General features: G+C 46.4%; 1 protein-coding gene across 8 annotated transcripts in view; it reads right to left on the reverse strand.

The window, feature by feature from the left end:
• Positions 1 to 2,245: 2,245 nt before the first annotated feature.
• SRRM1 (serine and arginine repetitive matrix 1) overlaps positions 2,246 to 14,364 on the reverse strand; it is a 17,474-nt gene continuing 5,355 nt past the window's right edge. For 2 of the 8 annotated variants that reach the window (XM_041417353.1, XM_041417361.1), the window contains 14 exons: positions 13,820 to 13,990; positions 13,498 to 13,610; positions 12,731 to 12,931; positions 12,074 to 12,277; positions 11,431 to 11,550; positions 9,647 to 9,918; positions 9,429 to 9,509; positions 9,011 to 9,097; positions 8,266 to 8,404; positions 6,208 to 6,312; positions 5,219 to 5,680; positions 4,079 to 4,256; positions 3,420 to 3,614; positions 2,246 to 3,235 (listed from right to left, as the gene is read on the reverse strand). In XM_041417353.1, the coding sequence (XP_041273287.1) occupies positions 3,131 to 3,235; positions 3,420 to 3,614; positions 4,079 to 4,256; positions 5,219 to 5,680; positions 6,208 to 6,312; positions 8,266 to 8,404; positions 9,011 to 9,097; positions 9,429 to 9,509; positions 9,647 to 9,918; positions 11,431 to 11,550; positions 12,074 to 12,277; positions 12,731 to 12,931; positions 13,498 to 13,610; positions 13,820 to 13,990 (2,433 nt within the window). In that variant the 3' untranslated portion in view covers positions 2,246 to 3,130. The remainder of the gene's footprint in view (positions 3,236 to 3,419; positions 3,615 to 4,078; positions 4,257 to 5,218; positions 5,681 to 6,207; positions 6,313 to 8,265; positions 8,405 to 9,010; positions 9,098 to 9,428; positions 9,510 to 9,646; positions 9,919 to 11,430; positions 11,551 to 12,073; positions 12,278 to 12,730; positions 12,932 to 13,497; positions 13,611 to 13,819; positions 13,991 to 14,364) is intronic. The other 6 variants (XM_041417358.1, XM_041417356.1, XM_041417354.1 and 3 more) reach the window with 6 other exon arrangements.

Below are 14,364 nucleotides of genomic sequence, written 5' to 3' on the forward strand. Positions count from 1 at the left end.
GCAGCAGCAGAACAGTTCTGTGTCCTGGGGCAATGCAGGGTAAATCCCTGGGCTCAGGAAGCTCCACGCAGCACTCCCAGGCAAACTGCCAAAGTCACACAAGTGGAAAAATTTAACAATCCAGCCCTGAGTTTCTATAAGCTTGCAACTGTTGCACACACACCTGCCATTGTCCCACCTGTTGACACAACAAACACATCTTTTTCAGAAGCAGCTACAGAGACTGACCTGTGACTCACCTCAGCCTCACACTCACTGCTGAGGACTCAGTTCCATTTCAATTACACAGCCCAATTAAACTTTTTGTGGAGTTGGATGCAATCGTTGCAGCAAGTCCCTTACCTAGACTCTGTGTCTGTCACTTCATGAGGGTGGCCCGGGTCAGGAAGCCAAAATTCAGCATGAGCAGATCCAGGATAAAAAAGAAGTGAGATCCAGGTAGCTCCTGCCTCATCACATCAGGAACCTGCAGGGTCATTTCTGAACTACAGATACAAGGATTTAAAAACAGAGACAAGAGGTTAACCAAGAAGCTGGAGAGGGGAAGGGATCAGACAAGTTTGGGTTTGGATGAGGAGAGCTCAATCAGAGGATCAGGAGGGAATTCAGTGTCAGGAACAGCAGACACAGATGGAACCCAGCCCAGCAGAGATTCTGTGCTGAAAAGGGTCTGTCTGTGCAACAGCAGGGACAGCTCAGGAGAGGTGAGGAGAGCTCAATCAGAGGATCAGGAGAGAATTCAGTGTCAGGAACAGCAGAGACACAAATGGAACCCAGACCAGCAGAGATTCTGTGCTGAAAAGGGTCTGTGCAACAGCAGGGACAGCTCAGGAGAGGGCTCATTACCCCAATTGATATTTAAATGAAATGTTACTACTTGAATGGGTAAGTAGGAAGAAATTAAAATACTAAGCTAAATACAATTTAGAAGTTATATTCTTTTTAAACACTGCATTTAATTGCTCTTTTTAAGCCTACACCATTCTTTATGGATAGATGAAAAAAAAGAGGCAGGGGGAGCAGCAACAATAGAAACTCCAGGGGAGATGGAAACGTGGAGGGAAGGCCTGGCCCATCCAGAGGTCCTTTATCAGCCCTGGAGGCGGGAGATGGAAATAGGTGTGAGGGAAGATAAGCAGTGACTCAGGCCCTGAATGTATTTAAAGAACTTCTATTAGTGCTAAGATTAAAAGGCACTCAGAGGTCACTAAACCCAGGTAGAAGCAAGATTGGGATGATAAAAGAGGAGGCATTAAACCCTGGGGAGCTGCACCCCTGCAGGACATGCAGGGAAAATCCCAAGTGAATGAGGATCAGCACGTCCTGAGTTTGGGTCTGTGGCTCCTCAAGCACCAAATTCACCCAGATGGACTTTGAGAAAGTTCTCTGTCCAGAAGCTTCTTGGAATTTATCACACGTGTTTTAATAACAGGTGATCCTCAGCATTCCAGCTCCGGAGGAGGTTTACAAGCACTTGAGCACACAATGACATTTGTGTGAAGAAACAAAAGGTTCAGCACAGGGAAGGGCAGAAGGAGCTGCTCTGACACCTCCCCTGCCAGGCAGGACCTGGAGCAGCCCTGCCTCAGGTTAGACCCTGCACAAGGGCAAGGAAAGACTCACCAAGCTGCACACTTCACTGTACATCACAGCTACTGCAGCACAAAAAGAATTCAAAAGCACCTTCCAGAACCTCAGGCTTCAGAACTCAGCTGATTTCAGAGACACAGCTGGAGTTTTTACAAGAATTTCACAGCAACAACCCAGCAAGTTTCCAGTGATTAAAAGGGGCTCGGAACTGGGTGCTTTGTAAGGTCCCTTCCAACCCAACCCACTCTGTGATTCCATGATTATGGAAAGGCAGGGAGCCCCCAGGATTCCTCAGATGAGCTCTCACACCACTACAGCTCCTTCTCCAAGTTAATCAAACCTGCTGTTCATTTCTTGCAGGGCCTTCAAACTCTTTACTTGCACTGACCAGCAATTTTCACAGCAAACACTGAGTTTGAGCTTCTCCATCCTCTCAGAGCACTGCCCAGGTAAGACTCCTGCTTGGCAAGAACTCCACAGGAGCATCACTAATTAAAGGGCTTTTCCTGCTCCACCAGGTCAGTTAAAAGCCCCAATTTTTCCAGAGCCATCACAGTGGATCAAACACGTTCTCATCTCTGAGCAGTCATTAACCCTGCACAAAACAAAGCTGATTAGCAAATGTAAACGTCCAGATAAAAATAGCCAACATCTGTTTAAATTTAGAAATTTATTTTGTTTAATCCACAAGCTTTATATAGCTTTAGTTAAAAAAACAAAAACAAAGAACAGTGAAAACATGACAATATCCAAAGTTCAGGTTCCTCTAAACTTTCAAAGAACACAGCTCTGAAAGTTGCTCAGACCATTCCGAAGAACCGTAACGAGACAAGATTTATGAATGGGGCAACGACAGCTCACAAACAAAATTTATGGAACTGAAGGAATTATTATTTTTTTTCTGGGTCTGCTGATCATGGAAACTGCCCTTTAAAAAAAGAACATAAAAATACAAATGAAATTCCAGTGTTCCAAATCAACATGTTACATCAATATAAACCCACAGTGTCCTGGTAAACAACATGCTTTCATTTATGTACCACTCTAAATTGCTATTCTTGATCGGCTTTAATGGAGACTATACAGGCAACAGTAGAAAGCATTAAAATAGAGATGTACTTCCTTGAATTCTGCAGTGGTTTTACTCCTGGGCAAGCCTACAAACCACAAAGGTTAGTAGCATCATGTAAGTGATACAAAAGAAGTCAAATGAGCCCCTTACAAATTCTGCTCAAGGCTCTGCTGGATTTCAAAGAAACGAGGGAACTGACGGTCATGTTTCAAACCTCCAAAACAAATTCCTACTGCTTCTAAAAAGTCTCACTCTAAATGAAATTATGCTGACTGTCAATGAAAGAATGTCACTAGTACACTGTGGACACCTTTTGTAATGTAAATCCATGCCCTTTGTACATGGTGAACCTCAACCTAGCAATTATTACAACAAATGTTATATTCTAAAGCTCAAACACATTTAGCAATTTGAAATTGAATTCTGAGTACAAACCAAATAAAATGTACATTATATCAAAGGGTTGGCCTAGGAGGGGGGGGACACCTGCGCCTTCCTCATGGACCTCAGGGCCTTCTCCCGCAGGTGCTTTTCGAGGTCATCCAGGTTGTCCTCGGGTTCACTTTCTGTCTCCTTCAAACAAACACAAAGAGCTGCTTCAAACACCCCGGGCCTGGCCAGGCTCAGCCCTCCCAGCACTGAAATCCCCACGTGGAATCACACACCCCCAGTCTCACTTTGGAATTAGGGCTGTCAGAACACCAGCAGAGCACCTTTACAAAGCACGCCCTCCCTTTACAAAGTCCCAAATTCTCACCTTTTTGGGTTCTGTCTCTGCTTCCTGGTCTCCCTGTGCTGAGGTGGTGTCTGCTGGAGCCACAGCAGCAGCTACTGCAGCTGCTGCTGCCTTCTCCTTCTTATGCTTTTTGTGTTTCTTGTGCTTTTTATCCTTTTTATGCTTCTTATCCTTCTTTTTCTTCTTCTTCTTGCCACCACCTTCTTGATCTGAATTCTGTAATAAATAATTCAATACATGTTACAACTCATCTCTAAGGCTTCAAATTTCTCTAGCAAAGAATGGAACAGCCCCTGGGAAGCACCTCAGAAGAAGAGGTGAAGAACCAAACAATCTGTTCTCTTCCCACTGGGAATATTCTGAGTTTGCATATAAGATACTGACCATAAATATACCCCCCTCACTAATTACAGACCACAAAACTCATGTAAACTCATGGAATGGGACAGACTCTTCCCCAGAATTTGATTTTCTATAGAACACCATTTTCTCCCACACTTGGAGATGTTAAGCTTGGAAACTTCATGTTACAAATTGTTTTTACAAGTTTTTAACTATGAAGAATGACCCCAAGCAGTTTCCCTCTGTGAACAACCCTGGGGCTGCTCAGCAGCTCAGCCTTCCCAAGCAGAGGCTGCCCTGGAACTCAAAGCAGTGCTGCTTTATGAGCAGATAAATACCCTGGCAGGTGATGGGCTCTGAGTTGGGCTCTTGGCCTTTTTTGCAGGTGACCAGTTTGCAGAAGGAGAGCGAGAGCGGGCAGGAGATGCAGGTCCTTGGTGTTTTTTGGGAGCTGTCTCAGGTGAGCCTGACGCAGATCGGGACGAGGACACGCGCCGGGGGCTGGGGGTGGAAGCCCTGGGGAACACAGAGTCACAGTCAGAGGTGAGGCACAGAACAAGGGAACATCAACACAGAGCCAAATGAACACCTGGGCTTTAACTTGGCCAGGCTGCAATTGGAAGATTTAAATTTATTTAAAAAAAACATTAATTAATTGCTTGGCTGATGTGATAAAAAAGGCAAAACAATCCAATGGCAGAGTGGATCCATAATGCAGCCTGAAAAGCTGTTAAACAACCCTGCTGCTGCTGCTCAGAACTGATTGCTGCCTTTCTGGTTTAACTAAGTTATAATCACATTAGAAGTCAAGAGAACAGCAATGCTATTTAATTGTGCAAGGCTTTCCATTCAGCTACATTTGCCTTCTGAAAAAATTCATAAGCCAGCACCACACTTCTCACAATCTGCTCAGAAAAGCAGCATCTCACTAAAGACATCAATATTTACAATTGTAGCAGTTTATCATGGTCACTTACAGAATTATTTCTGAGCTAATGAGAAGTGTTGGTCCCCTTCCATAGTTAGGTTTAAAGACAAAGTTAAGTTTTCTTTAAAGCCAGCAATTAAAGGGAAGGATCTGAGAAGACCTCATGGCAGCATTCCAGGGTCTTATAAAAAGGAGAAGGGCTTTTTATGCAGGCAACACAAGGGAGAATGGCTTCCCACTGCCAGAGGCAGAGTTAAATGGGATATTGGTAAAAACCTCCTCCCTGTGAGGGTGGGCAGGCCCTGGCACAGGTGCCCAGAGCAGCTGTGGCTGTCCCTGGATCCCTGGCAGTGCCCAAGGCCAGGTTGGATGTGGCTTGGAGCAGCCTGGGACAGTGGGAGGTGTCACTGCCATGGCAGGGGTGGCAATGAATGGGCTTTAAGGTCCCTTCCACCCAAACCATTCTGGGATTCCTTAACTACTTTCACAGCATTACAACTAAACAACAACCCCTCATCAAACCCAGAGCAGACAAGATAGGTTTTTTTACTTTGTTTTCTTGGGTTCTGGCGTTCTGGACACCCTCCTGATGGGCCTGGTGCTGGGTGAGGGTGACTGCCTCCTCTGCGGCGACGCCGACGCTCCCCGGCGCGGCGGAGGAGGGCTGGAGGAGGGGTGGGAAGCTCGAGGCCGTGGTGAAGGTGAATGCCTTTTGTTTTGTGGTGGAGAACGTGTTTCCCTGTTGGATCTGCTGGGAGGAGACCCCTTCCTGTGCTTGGAAGATACGGAAGGGGAGCGCCGTTTAGCACTAGGGGAGCTCCTCTGTTTTGGTGGTGGGGAGTGGGAGACTCTGCGCTTGGACTGGGGGGAAGGGGAGGCCCTTCTTTTGGGAGGAGGAGGAGGAGAAGCTGTTCTTCTCTTGGGAGGGGGAGATGGGGAATATCGCCTCTGGATCGGGGGGGAGTATCTCCGTGGAGAAGGAGAACGTCTGCGCGGGGGTGGTGATGGAGACCTGCAAAGAGAACAAAGGTTCAGGGGCCACCCAGGCCACCAGTCAGCATTGCCCTGCAGTGCAGCCAAAGAGGGCAAAAAGGACTCTAGAGTTCTTTAAACTACTCAGAATTTAAATTAGAACTCTTTAGAAGTTGTAAGAGTTTAAAATAAAACTCTTTAGCTGTTATCCAGAAAGGTTGTCCCATCCCTGGAATGATGGACAGGGATGGGACAAAATGGCCAGGATGGAAAAAATTTGGAGCAACCTGGGCTAGTGGAAGGTGTCCCTGCCCATGGCAGGGGTGGGACTGGATGATCTTTAAGGTCCCTCCCAACCCAAACAATCCCATGGTTCTGTGACTCCAATTCAGAACTTGCAGCAGCAACCCAACAACCTCCAGGCCACGCACCCACCACACCCAACCCCACCAGCACAACACAGCCCCCCCCTCAGCTTCCCAGTGAAGGAACTGGGAGCAGGGCCCTTTCCCCATGCCCAGAGGAGTCCCCAAGGCCAGAGCAGGCAGGGGGTGCCCGGGGTGGTACCTTCGGCGAGGCGGGGACGGGGAGCGGCGGCGCCGGGGCGGGGGCGCCGGGGAAGGGGAGCGGCGCCGGCGCGCGGGGGGCGGCGAGGGGCTCCTCCTCCTCCTGCTGCAGAAAACAGGGAGTGATCAGCAAACTGCCAGCTGAGCCACCAGCTGCCTTGTGCTCTGCTTCCACTACACGAAATCTGCTCCTTCATGCACCTTAAAATGGAATTCTACTGGGAGTGCTGATGGAAGGAAATGCGCTTAAATCGTTCTGAAGAGGGTGAGACGGTGAGCGTCTGACTGTGACCCTGAGCACACCTGACTGTGACCCTGAGCCCACCACAGGTGTCTGACTGTGACCCTGAGCACACCTGACTGTGACCCTGAGCACACCACATCAGCCAGGACACAATTCCACATCTGCACAACCTGATCCATCACTACCCTGTAGCCAGAGAAAGACCAAATGGTTGGAATAAGCAATGGATCACATGCTGGTTTTGCCTTGGGTGGAGTTAATTTTCTTCACAGTGTGAAACTGTGCTCCATCTGAAATCCAAAATTATTTATTTTTTAAAGTGCATTGAAAAAAAAAACAGAGTGGCTGTTTGCAGCTCTCTGGATTAAAACTGTTCACCAAATGAGCCATTTTCTGCTCTGCAGGGTTTACAACAGACTTCTGGAAGGAGGAATTTTAATCCAACACGTTATTGCATAGAATTTTAAAGGAAAGGAATATTGGCAAAGTGAAATATTACTTTTTTTTAAAAAAGCAATTAAGATAAAATGACTGGATAAGGGAAAATTGAGAGCAATTAAAAAGCAAAGCAACTCATTTACATTAAGTGAGATCTGATTTCAAATATGCTGGGTATTGTTCTCCAAGGCAATGAAACACACTTTTACAGATAAGAGTTTGCTCCAAAATGCAATGCTCTTTTATGATCCAAAAAACCCCCAGCCTTCAAATGTACCAACTGTCCTAATTAAACATGTATTTATGCAACAGGCAGTACGTGAATTCAGTGTGTTGCAAAACAAGATCAAAGCCTTTGAATCCCAACCTGTTTTCCATAGAAATGTTTGACAGGATCCATAATTAGGAAGGTCTCCACTGGTGAGGGTGTCATCCTTATCTCCTACATCATGATGTGTGCTGTGAGTATCTGCTAGCTAAGGCTTAATTACAGCCTGCTCAAGGGTCATTACATCCAATTAATAAACCCATCAAGCTTCCCCCACCTTTCTGTATTTCTAGATCAACACAGAGCAAAAAGTGTCACAAAAAAGTCCCTGCTGTTTTACTATTGTCTACTTCCAGTAGTTCCAAATATCTCATGAACTGAGGAAAGAGAGTTTTGAAAACTCCAATCATCTCTGACCCAGAAGATCAAGAATCTTAATTGCTCGTGGCAAGTGTGCAGGAGGGTTTTGAGTCAGTGGCAGCAGGAACCCAACACTGCTCACCCAAAATTGGGTATCTGGAGCAAGGAGCCCCTGAGGAACACAAGTGCTCTGCTGTTTTCAGGCATCAGTGGGATGTAACAACATCAAAGTTATTGATGTCACAGGCTGATGTGAATTAACAAAGGATGAGCAGTGAGGGACACAGAGCAGATGCTGCTCCTTCTCTTTTTGCCATTGAAATGGTTCCAGGTCCAACACATGAAGGAGCACATCAGTCTGAATTTCCCTCACCGTGAGTGTGCAAGTCTGAAGGACAAAAAGATGGCAAATGTTTATCCATGCCAAAATAAATGACAGCCTGTTTAAGAGATGAATTTCTAACCAACCTTTTCATCACTGGTGATTGCCACCTCTTTTCCATCTGCATCCTGAGAGCAGTGGAGGGAAAACAAAACAAAACAAAACAGATCTATCTGCCACAGATCTGAGGCAAAAATGAACACCATCAAAGAAAGGTCAGAGCAATTTTTGCCAAATGACTGTAATGGGGAGGAAACCTTGAAAGAAGACTGGGCAGAGTGGGCATGACTTGATGTGCATTTGGTGAGAGTTGCAGAGAGACAGACATTAAATACCAGGAAGGGATGAGCTAAGCTGAAGCAGTTACCGAGGGGAGGAATCCTTCTGGCGCTTGCGGGGCGAGGGGCTGCGCGAGTGCGAGTGCCGGTGGCGCCTGCCCACCTCGCCGTTCTTCACGTTCGACCTCTTGGGCCTCTCCTCTTCTGAGGAAGATGAAGAACCAGAATCTGCAAACGTAGAAAGAATCACTCTCTGGAAAATGATCCTTGTGAAAGTGGTCACTGCCAGGGAAATGGTGCAGTTCAAACCAGCCTCCTCTCCCACCAAACGAGAACCCGAAATGTAAAAGCAGATTGACCAAAGGCGTTGGCTGAACTTAAGTGATAAATAAATCTACTGGGTAAAAATACTTAGCTGTCCCCATAAAATCTGGCTAGACACATAATTTAAAAGGTGGACTGCAGCTGCTTTTTGAAACTACATGGACAAAAATACCCAGGTGAATTTACTGATCTCAAGCACAGAAGAGTCCAAAGTAAGGGCAGATGATGCAATCCACAGCACACAGTATTTGTGCGTGATGTTCAGAGTTTGGAAGCGCAATTTTAAAGATGCAAGCCCATTAACAAAAGATGTAATGACCTTTAGAAGTCATACTTTTATTCTTCCTGAACAACAATTAAAGTGACCTCATTATGAGTGGCAAATCTGTAATTAAGTTTACAATAGCACTGCAGAGCACAGAGCAAATAGTTTTAATCTGTATTTGAACTTAACTACTTCCTGCAAAAGCAAACTACAACCCAGTTTTAGGGAATTTCTGTGCTCCATACCAGATGAAGACTGTTGATTTTGCCTCCTGTACTGGCGCCTCTGTTGGACAGAATCTGCTGCAGCCATTTTGCCTCCTTTGTCTTCTTCTGAAAGGACACATAAGGACAGGGCAATTAAACCAAGGATACAGATTTGCCTTATGCAGGCAGAAGCAAAGTTATGGACAGCAGACCATCAGGTATGGGGTTTTGCCTCGTTCAAATCTCAGGACAGCACAAGGCTGGAATACACCTTGGCTGAGCTTTTATTCCAAGCAATCTTGGATAGAACGAGGCAGTAGTAGCGATCATCTTTAGAGTTCTGAAAACTCTTGCTTTCCATGCCAGACTTCCTGGAGGGCTCAACACTTCACTGCCAAGTATTTTTGACTAAAAACCTCACACACCCAGTAGCAGAGCTGAGAAGCCAGAGCCGTACCTGATTCCGACAGTTCTGCTTTCCTGGGCTTGGGTGCTGGCGAAGGAGACTCTCTTTTCTCAGTACTCTTATGTTTGGGTGCTACAAGACAAAACGAAACAGCTCAGCTGCAATTCACACCGTTCCCCCACTCTCTTCTGCCCCTCCAACAGGCACACGTGCTTCCCTGAGGGAACAGAAGCCCCAAAGGGAACCCAAGGCAAGACAGTGTCCCTCACCTGAAGCCCTGCTGGGTGAGACGGAGCCGCGGCTCTTGCGGGCGCGGTTGGACTGCTGGGGGGTGGGCGAGCGGCGGGGCTTGGGCGGGGGGCTGGCGGGGGGCGAGGGCCGGTGGCGGCGCCGGGGGGGGCTGGCCGAGGGGGACAGCCGGCGTGTTTTCCGGGGGGGGCTGGACACGGGTCTCTTGGGAGGCTTCTTTGGCGGAGAGCGGGAGCGCGATGAGGATGAGGAGGAGCTGCTGCCGGACAGCGAGGCCGAGGAGCGTCTTCTCCTGCAAATCAAAGGCCACGTCAGGTCCCGGCCGGCCACAGCGGGGAACATGTCAGCACAAAGAACAAAGAACTGCAGTTGTTTGCAAGCACAGACACTGAGCCACAGACAACAGCACTTCCCAAACATGGTGGACTGCCTGCAACACTCGGTTTGGAGAAGAGGAGGATAACGACCAATCTTTCACAGTTATTCTTAACTACAATCATGAGCTAAAAATTGTTAGTGTCACCTTCACTGGCTTTCTGTCAATCTACAGGCTACAGCTAAGCTTTGCCCCTGGAAACAATTAGTTTTGGTTGGGCTCTCTAACTTCCGGGTGGTTAACAGAATTGTCTGTGTTAGCAAGTGTGACTTAATGATCTCCAGAGCAGATCTGGGTAAGAGCTTAGTGTGCAAGGACACTAAAATGTTTTACACCAGGAGGTGAAACTTTCAGACAACAACTTAACAATTCAGAATCAATCTATCCATCCTTATGTTTTAGTTTTTCATCTTTACTTTGCAAATTTAAAAGGTAGGGCCTCAGAATTCTGCGGCAAAATTTGTGGCAAGTTCTGTTGCAATTGTGTACCTGCAGAATCCACCTTTGGCTGCAGAATTCCTGAGAACCTGGAAAAAAGAAACCCTACCTTGAGTGAGATAAACATTTGCTGAAAGGGAGCTCTTGTACATCTTGCAACATACATGTTTGATACTTTTCACAGTTTTCCCAGTAACTGTGTGAAATGAACATATTGACAAACTCAGGAAACAGTCATCACCTTGTCACAGAAAGGAAGAGAAGTGTTCCTTCCTCAAAAACAACTGCTGTACACAAGAAGCATCACTTTGATTCTCTTCCTATGAAAAGGATCAGAATCTGTTCTCTCTCCATGAAGACAAATGTCTATTTTGACACTGTCAAAACCATATCATTTACTTTGCAAGGCAGCTAAGAGCTTTGCCTCTAGAGCAAGTCTTGCGCTGTGAAAAATGTGATTTTCAACGCCAAAGGGCAAATCTTGAAGAATCTTAAGTAAAAGAATATGAAGAAGAAACATACTTCAAGTCCAAATTTAATTTTATGTGATAGAAATACAAGTCATAATTAAAAATTCCCAACGAGTATAATTCCCAGCTTATTCTCGTATTTTTTTCCCCCCAGTCAGGAAAGAAAAGTACAAAAACTTAAGCAAAAAAAACCCTAAGGAACATCACGTCAGCCTGTGCTGGGAGCTACCCAGAGCCATGTGAAGAAGCAAAAAAGAAAAAATAGATCTGAAAGTGCCACTTTTCAAAAAGGTGCAATTCTCATCCCTACCCTAACTGAGAAGAAATCATTTCACGTCTGCAACAGCATTCCCCCACAACACTCTGAGGAAATGTGACACCGCAGTTTTTCCATCGCTCTAACCGCACACCTGCCAGTGCCAAGGTGAGAGGAACGAGGGGATTTTGCTAACACAGTTACAGTTCCCTTGAACTCTGCAGGTTCAGCACTTCCAGCTGTCTCAAAAAGCAGGGCTCTTACCGCCTCACGGGGGATCTGCTCCTCCTGTGCCTGGGTGGGGGAGGCATCCTGCGGGGCGGGCTCCTCCTGCGCGGGGACGGCCGGCGCCGCGGGCTGGGTCGCCTTCTAGGGGAGTAAGACCTGTCACAATCAGAAATTCCAATGAAAAGCAACTATCTAACTTCTATAGTTGAGGAAATTTATCCTCGGGGCACTGAGTGCAGAGTTGCTTTCCTCCAAGTGCATCGTATTAAGGCTGTATTTAGGTGAGGATGGCAAATGTACAGACACAATCAGGGCTTTGAAGTTTAACAACATCACTCTATTAAGTAGTAGAATAATAAAAGAAGGAAGTAAAGAAAGTATTTGACAACATTTTTATAGCATCAAACCCACATCCTAAAGAAAGGCTACACAATTCCCATCATCAATATTAAGGAGCCCAACTCCTTCCCTGGTCAGTGCTGGTCACCGTGAGCATCTTCTCATAAATCAATACAAACAAAACACTCCCAAACACATTTATCCACCAAATGCATCCTTCTCATTTGGCCCAAAACATCCACAGCTCAACACCTCTAAAAATATCACTAACTAAGAACATTAAGTGGCACTTTCAGCAGAAAATATTCTCAAGCTTCATAATCAGCACGTGAAGCCCTACCTTGACCGTGATCTATGGCGCCTTCTGGGTCGAGAATGAGATGGAGAACGGGATCGGGATCTTGACCTGGACTTGGATCGACTTGGGGATCTCTGACGAGTCTTCTCCTTCTCCTTCTCTCTCTCCTTCTTTGAATTACGTTCTGGTGAAGTTTCCTTAGTCTCTGGTACAGGTGGTTCAGGTTTAGGAGCTTTTGGAACATCACTGTTAAAAACAAGGATTTTTATTGTAAGCATATACAAACCACAGCCTGAGAGTAACATTTCAGAAGCTGCCAAGATATTTCCCTACAACAAACATTCTCCTGCCCATTCTCTGACAAATTGCTCCAGAACTGTGAAGAGTCAGAATGTGGTACAATGATTCAAAGAGGAGAATAAGTAACATAGAAGCTACACAATGACAACCACCTGAAAGTCAAGATGACACTGTCACAAGTGTCAATGATGACCAGGACAATGAAATCAGAGTGGCAGCAAAGCACACTGCCTTTAGAATTCCACACAGAACAAAGAAACCTCACTGAAGATCCTAAAACAAATGCTTTGGCTGTTGTAGGGGAGGAGAAGGCATTGCCCAAGCCAAGCTCCAGCAAGGCATTAGAATAATAATTCAATTTTTTACAGGCAATAATGGCTCTACACACAGATCTCTCACCTGTTTGAAGTCGCCTCTTGCACAACAGTCTCCTTTGGTTTCACGGAGGGCTCTGGCTCAGGAGTGGCCTCTTTCTTCTCGGGGGCAGGGGTGGCACTGCGGCTCTTGGTGCGGTGGTGGGGGGAGCGGGAGTGGCTGCGCTTCCGCTCGCGGCGCACGGGCGACGATCGCCGCCGCGGGGAGGGAGAGCGGGACTTGCGTCTGGGGAGGAGAGACAGGCCACTCAGAGCTCGGGGACAGCACGGCCAGGCCACTCAGAGCTCAGGGACAGCACGGCCAGGCCACTCAGAGCTCGGGGACACCACGGCCAGGCCACTCAGAGCTCGGGGACACCACGGCCAGGCCACTCAGAGCTTGGGGACAGCCACCACAGCCAGCCCACTCAGAGCTCGGGGACAGCACGGCCAGGCCACTCAGAGCTCGGGGACAGCCACCACGGCCAGGCCCTCTGCACCAGGGACAGCCAGCACTGCCTGCAGCACTCAGAGCACGCACAGCACTGCTGCTGCTGGCTGACACACAAGTTAAGACGTCAAACAAAAAAACCCAATTCCCTCAAAACTGAAACTAACAAACCTGGAACAGATAAACCACTAAAAACAACACCCCTGACAGAGCTGCTCTGGCTTACTCGCAGTTCCTGTTCAGCAGTAGGTCAGGCCAGCCTGCTACAATGGCTAAGGGGAGTATTTCCACAGCTCAATTAATTCTTTTCTGCCACGTGTCCTCCCTCTGTTCCTGATAAGCTGCATGTGCATTTTCATTACCTTCTTGGACTCCTGGATCTGTCTCTTTTCTCTCTGTTGTCTTTGTCTTCCTTATCTCTCTTCTCTTTGTCTTCATCTTGTTTCTTCATGGAAGCCAGTTTCTCCTGCTCTATCTGTGCAACCAAATATCAGCACTTAACTCAGAGGCAGCACACAGACCTTATCAAATATGCATGTCCAACACCAGCAAATATCTGCTTCAGGACAGGAACATTTTTCCCAGACAGCAGAGTTCTGCTGATCCCAAAATGTCTACTGGAACAGCCACTACTTCTGCCCCATGCTCACCACCCACCCACAATTCCATTTAAAAGAATCCCACCTGTCGTTGTTTTATTTCTTCTTTCTTCAGTTCCAGAAATGCAGTTGGAATACCAGCAATGTTTTCTTGTGCACTTAATAGCAGTGGCCACAGTTCTCCCATGAACTCCCTAGCATTTTTCCCATTCAAAAAACCAGTCAGGTTGATTTGCATCATTTTGGAATCTGGGTTCTGCAAAGAGATATGACAGGAAGACAAACCGGTTATCTGAAAAAACACCAGTCAGTCTATATTAAACTTAAATTAAAACTACCATGGGGGCTAAAATACATATACACTCAAAAACTACTTTTTAAAAAATCTTTCCCTAGTCATTTCTCATCAATGTAAGTTTATTGTACTATTAATTTTTTTTTTCTTTTTTGTGCCTTACCATAAATATTCAGAAAGGCCTGTTAATCCTTTGTGGGTTTTGTAAGTTTTTGGACCATGTGGCTGCTCTACAGGAAATCAGGGGCCTTTAATTTAACACACCATTACAATGCTGCTACGAGATTTCAGAATTATGTTCTAAACATAATTTTCCTGGTGGTTTTGATTCTGCT

This window comes from Onychostruthus taczanowskii, unplaced genomic scaffold (genome assembly GCF_017590055.1).
Source record: "Onychostruthus taczanowskii isolate IOZ18803 unplaced genomic scaffold, ASM1759005v1 scaffold56, whole genome shotgun sequence".
In the NCBI taxonomy this organism is placed as follows: domain Eukaryota; kingdom Metazoa; phylum Chordata; class Aves; order Passeriformes; family Passeridae; genus Onychostruthus; species Onychostruthus taczanowskii.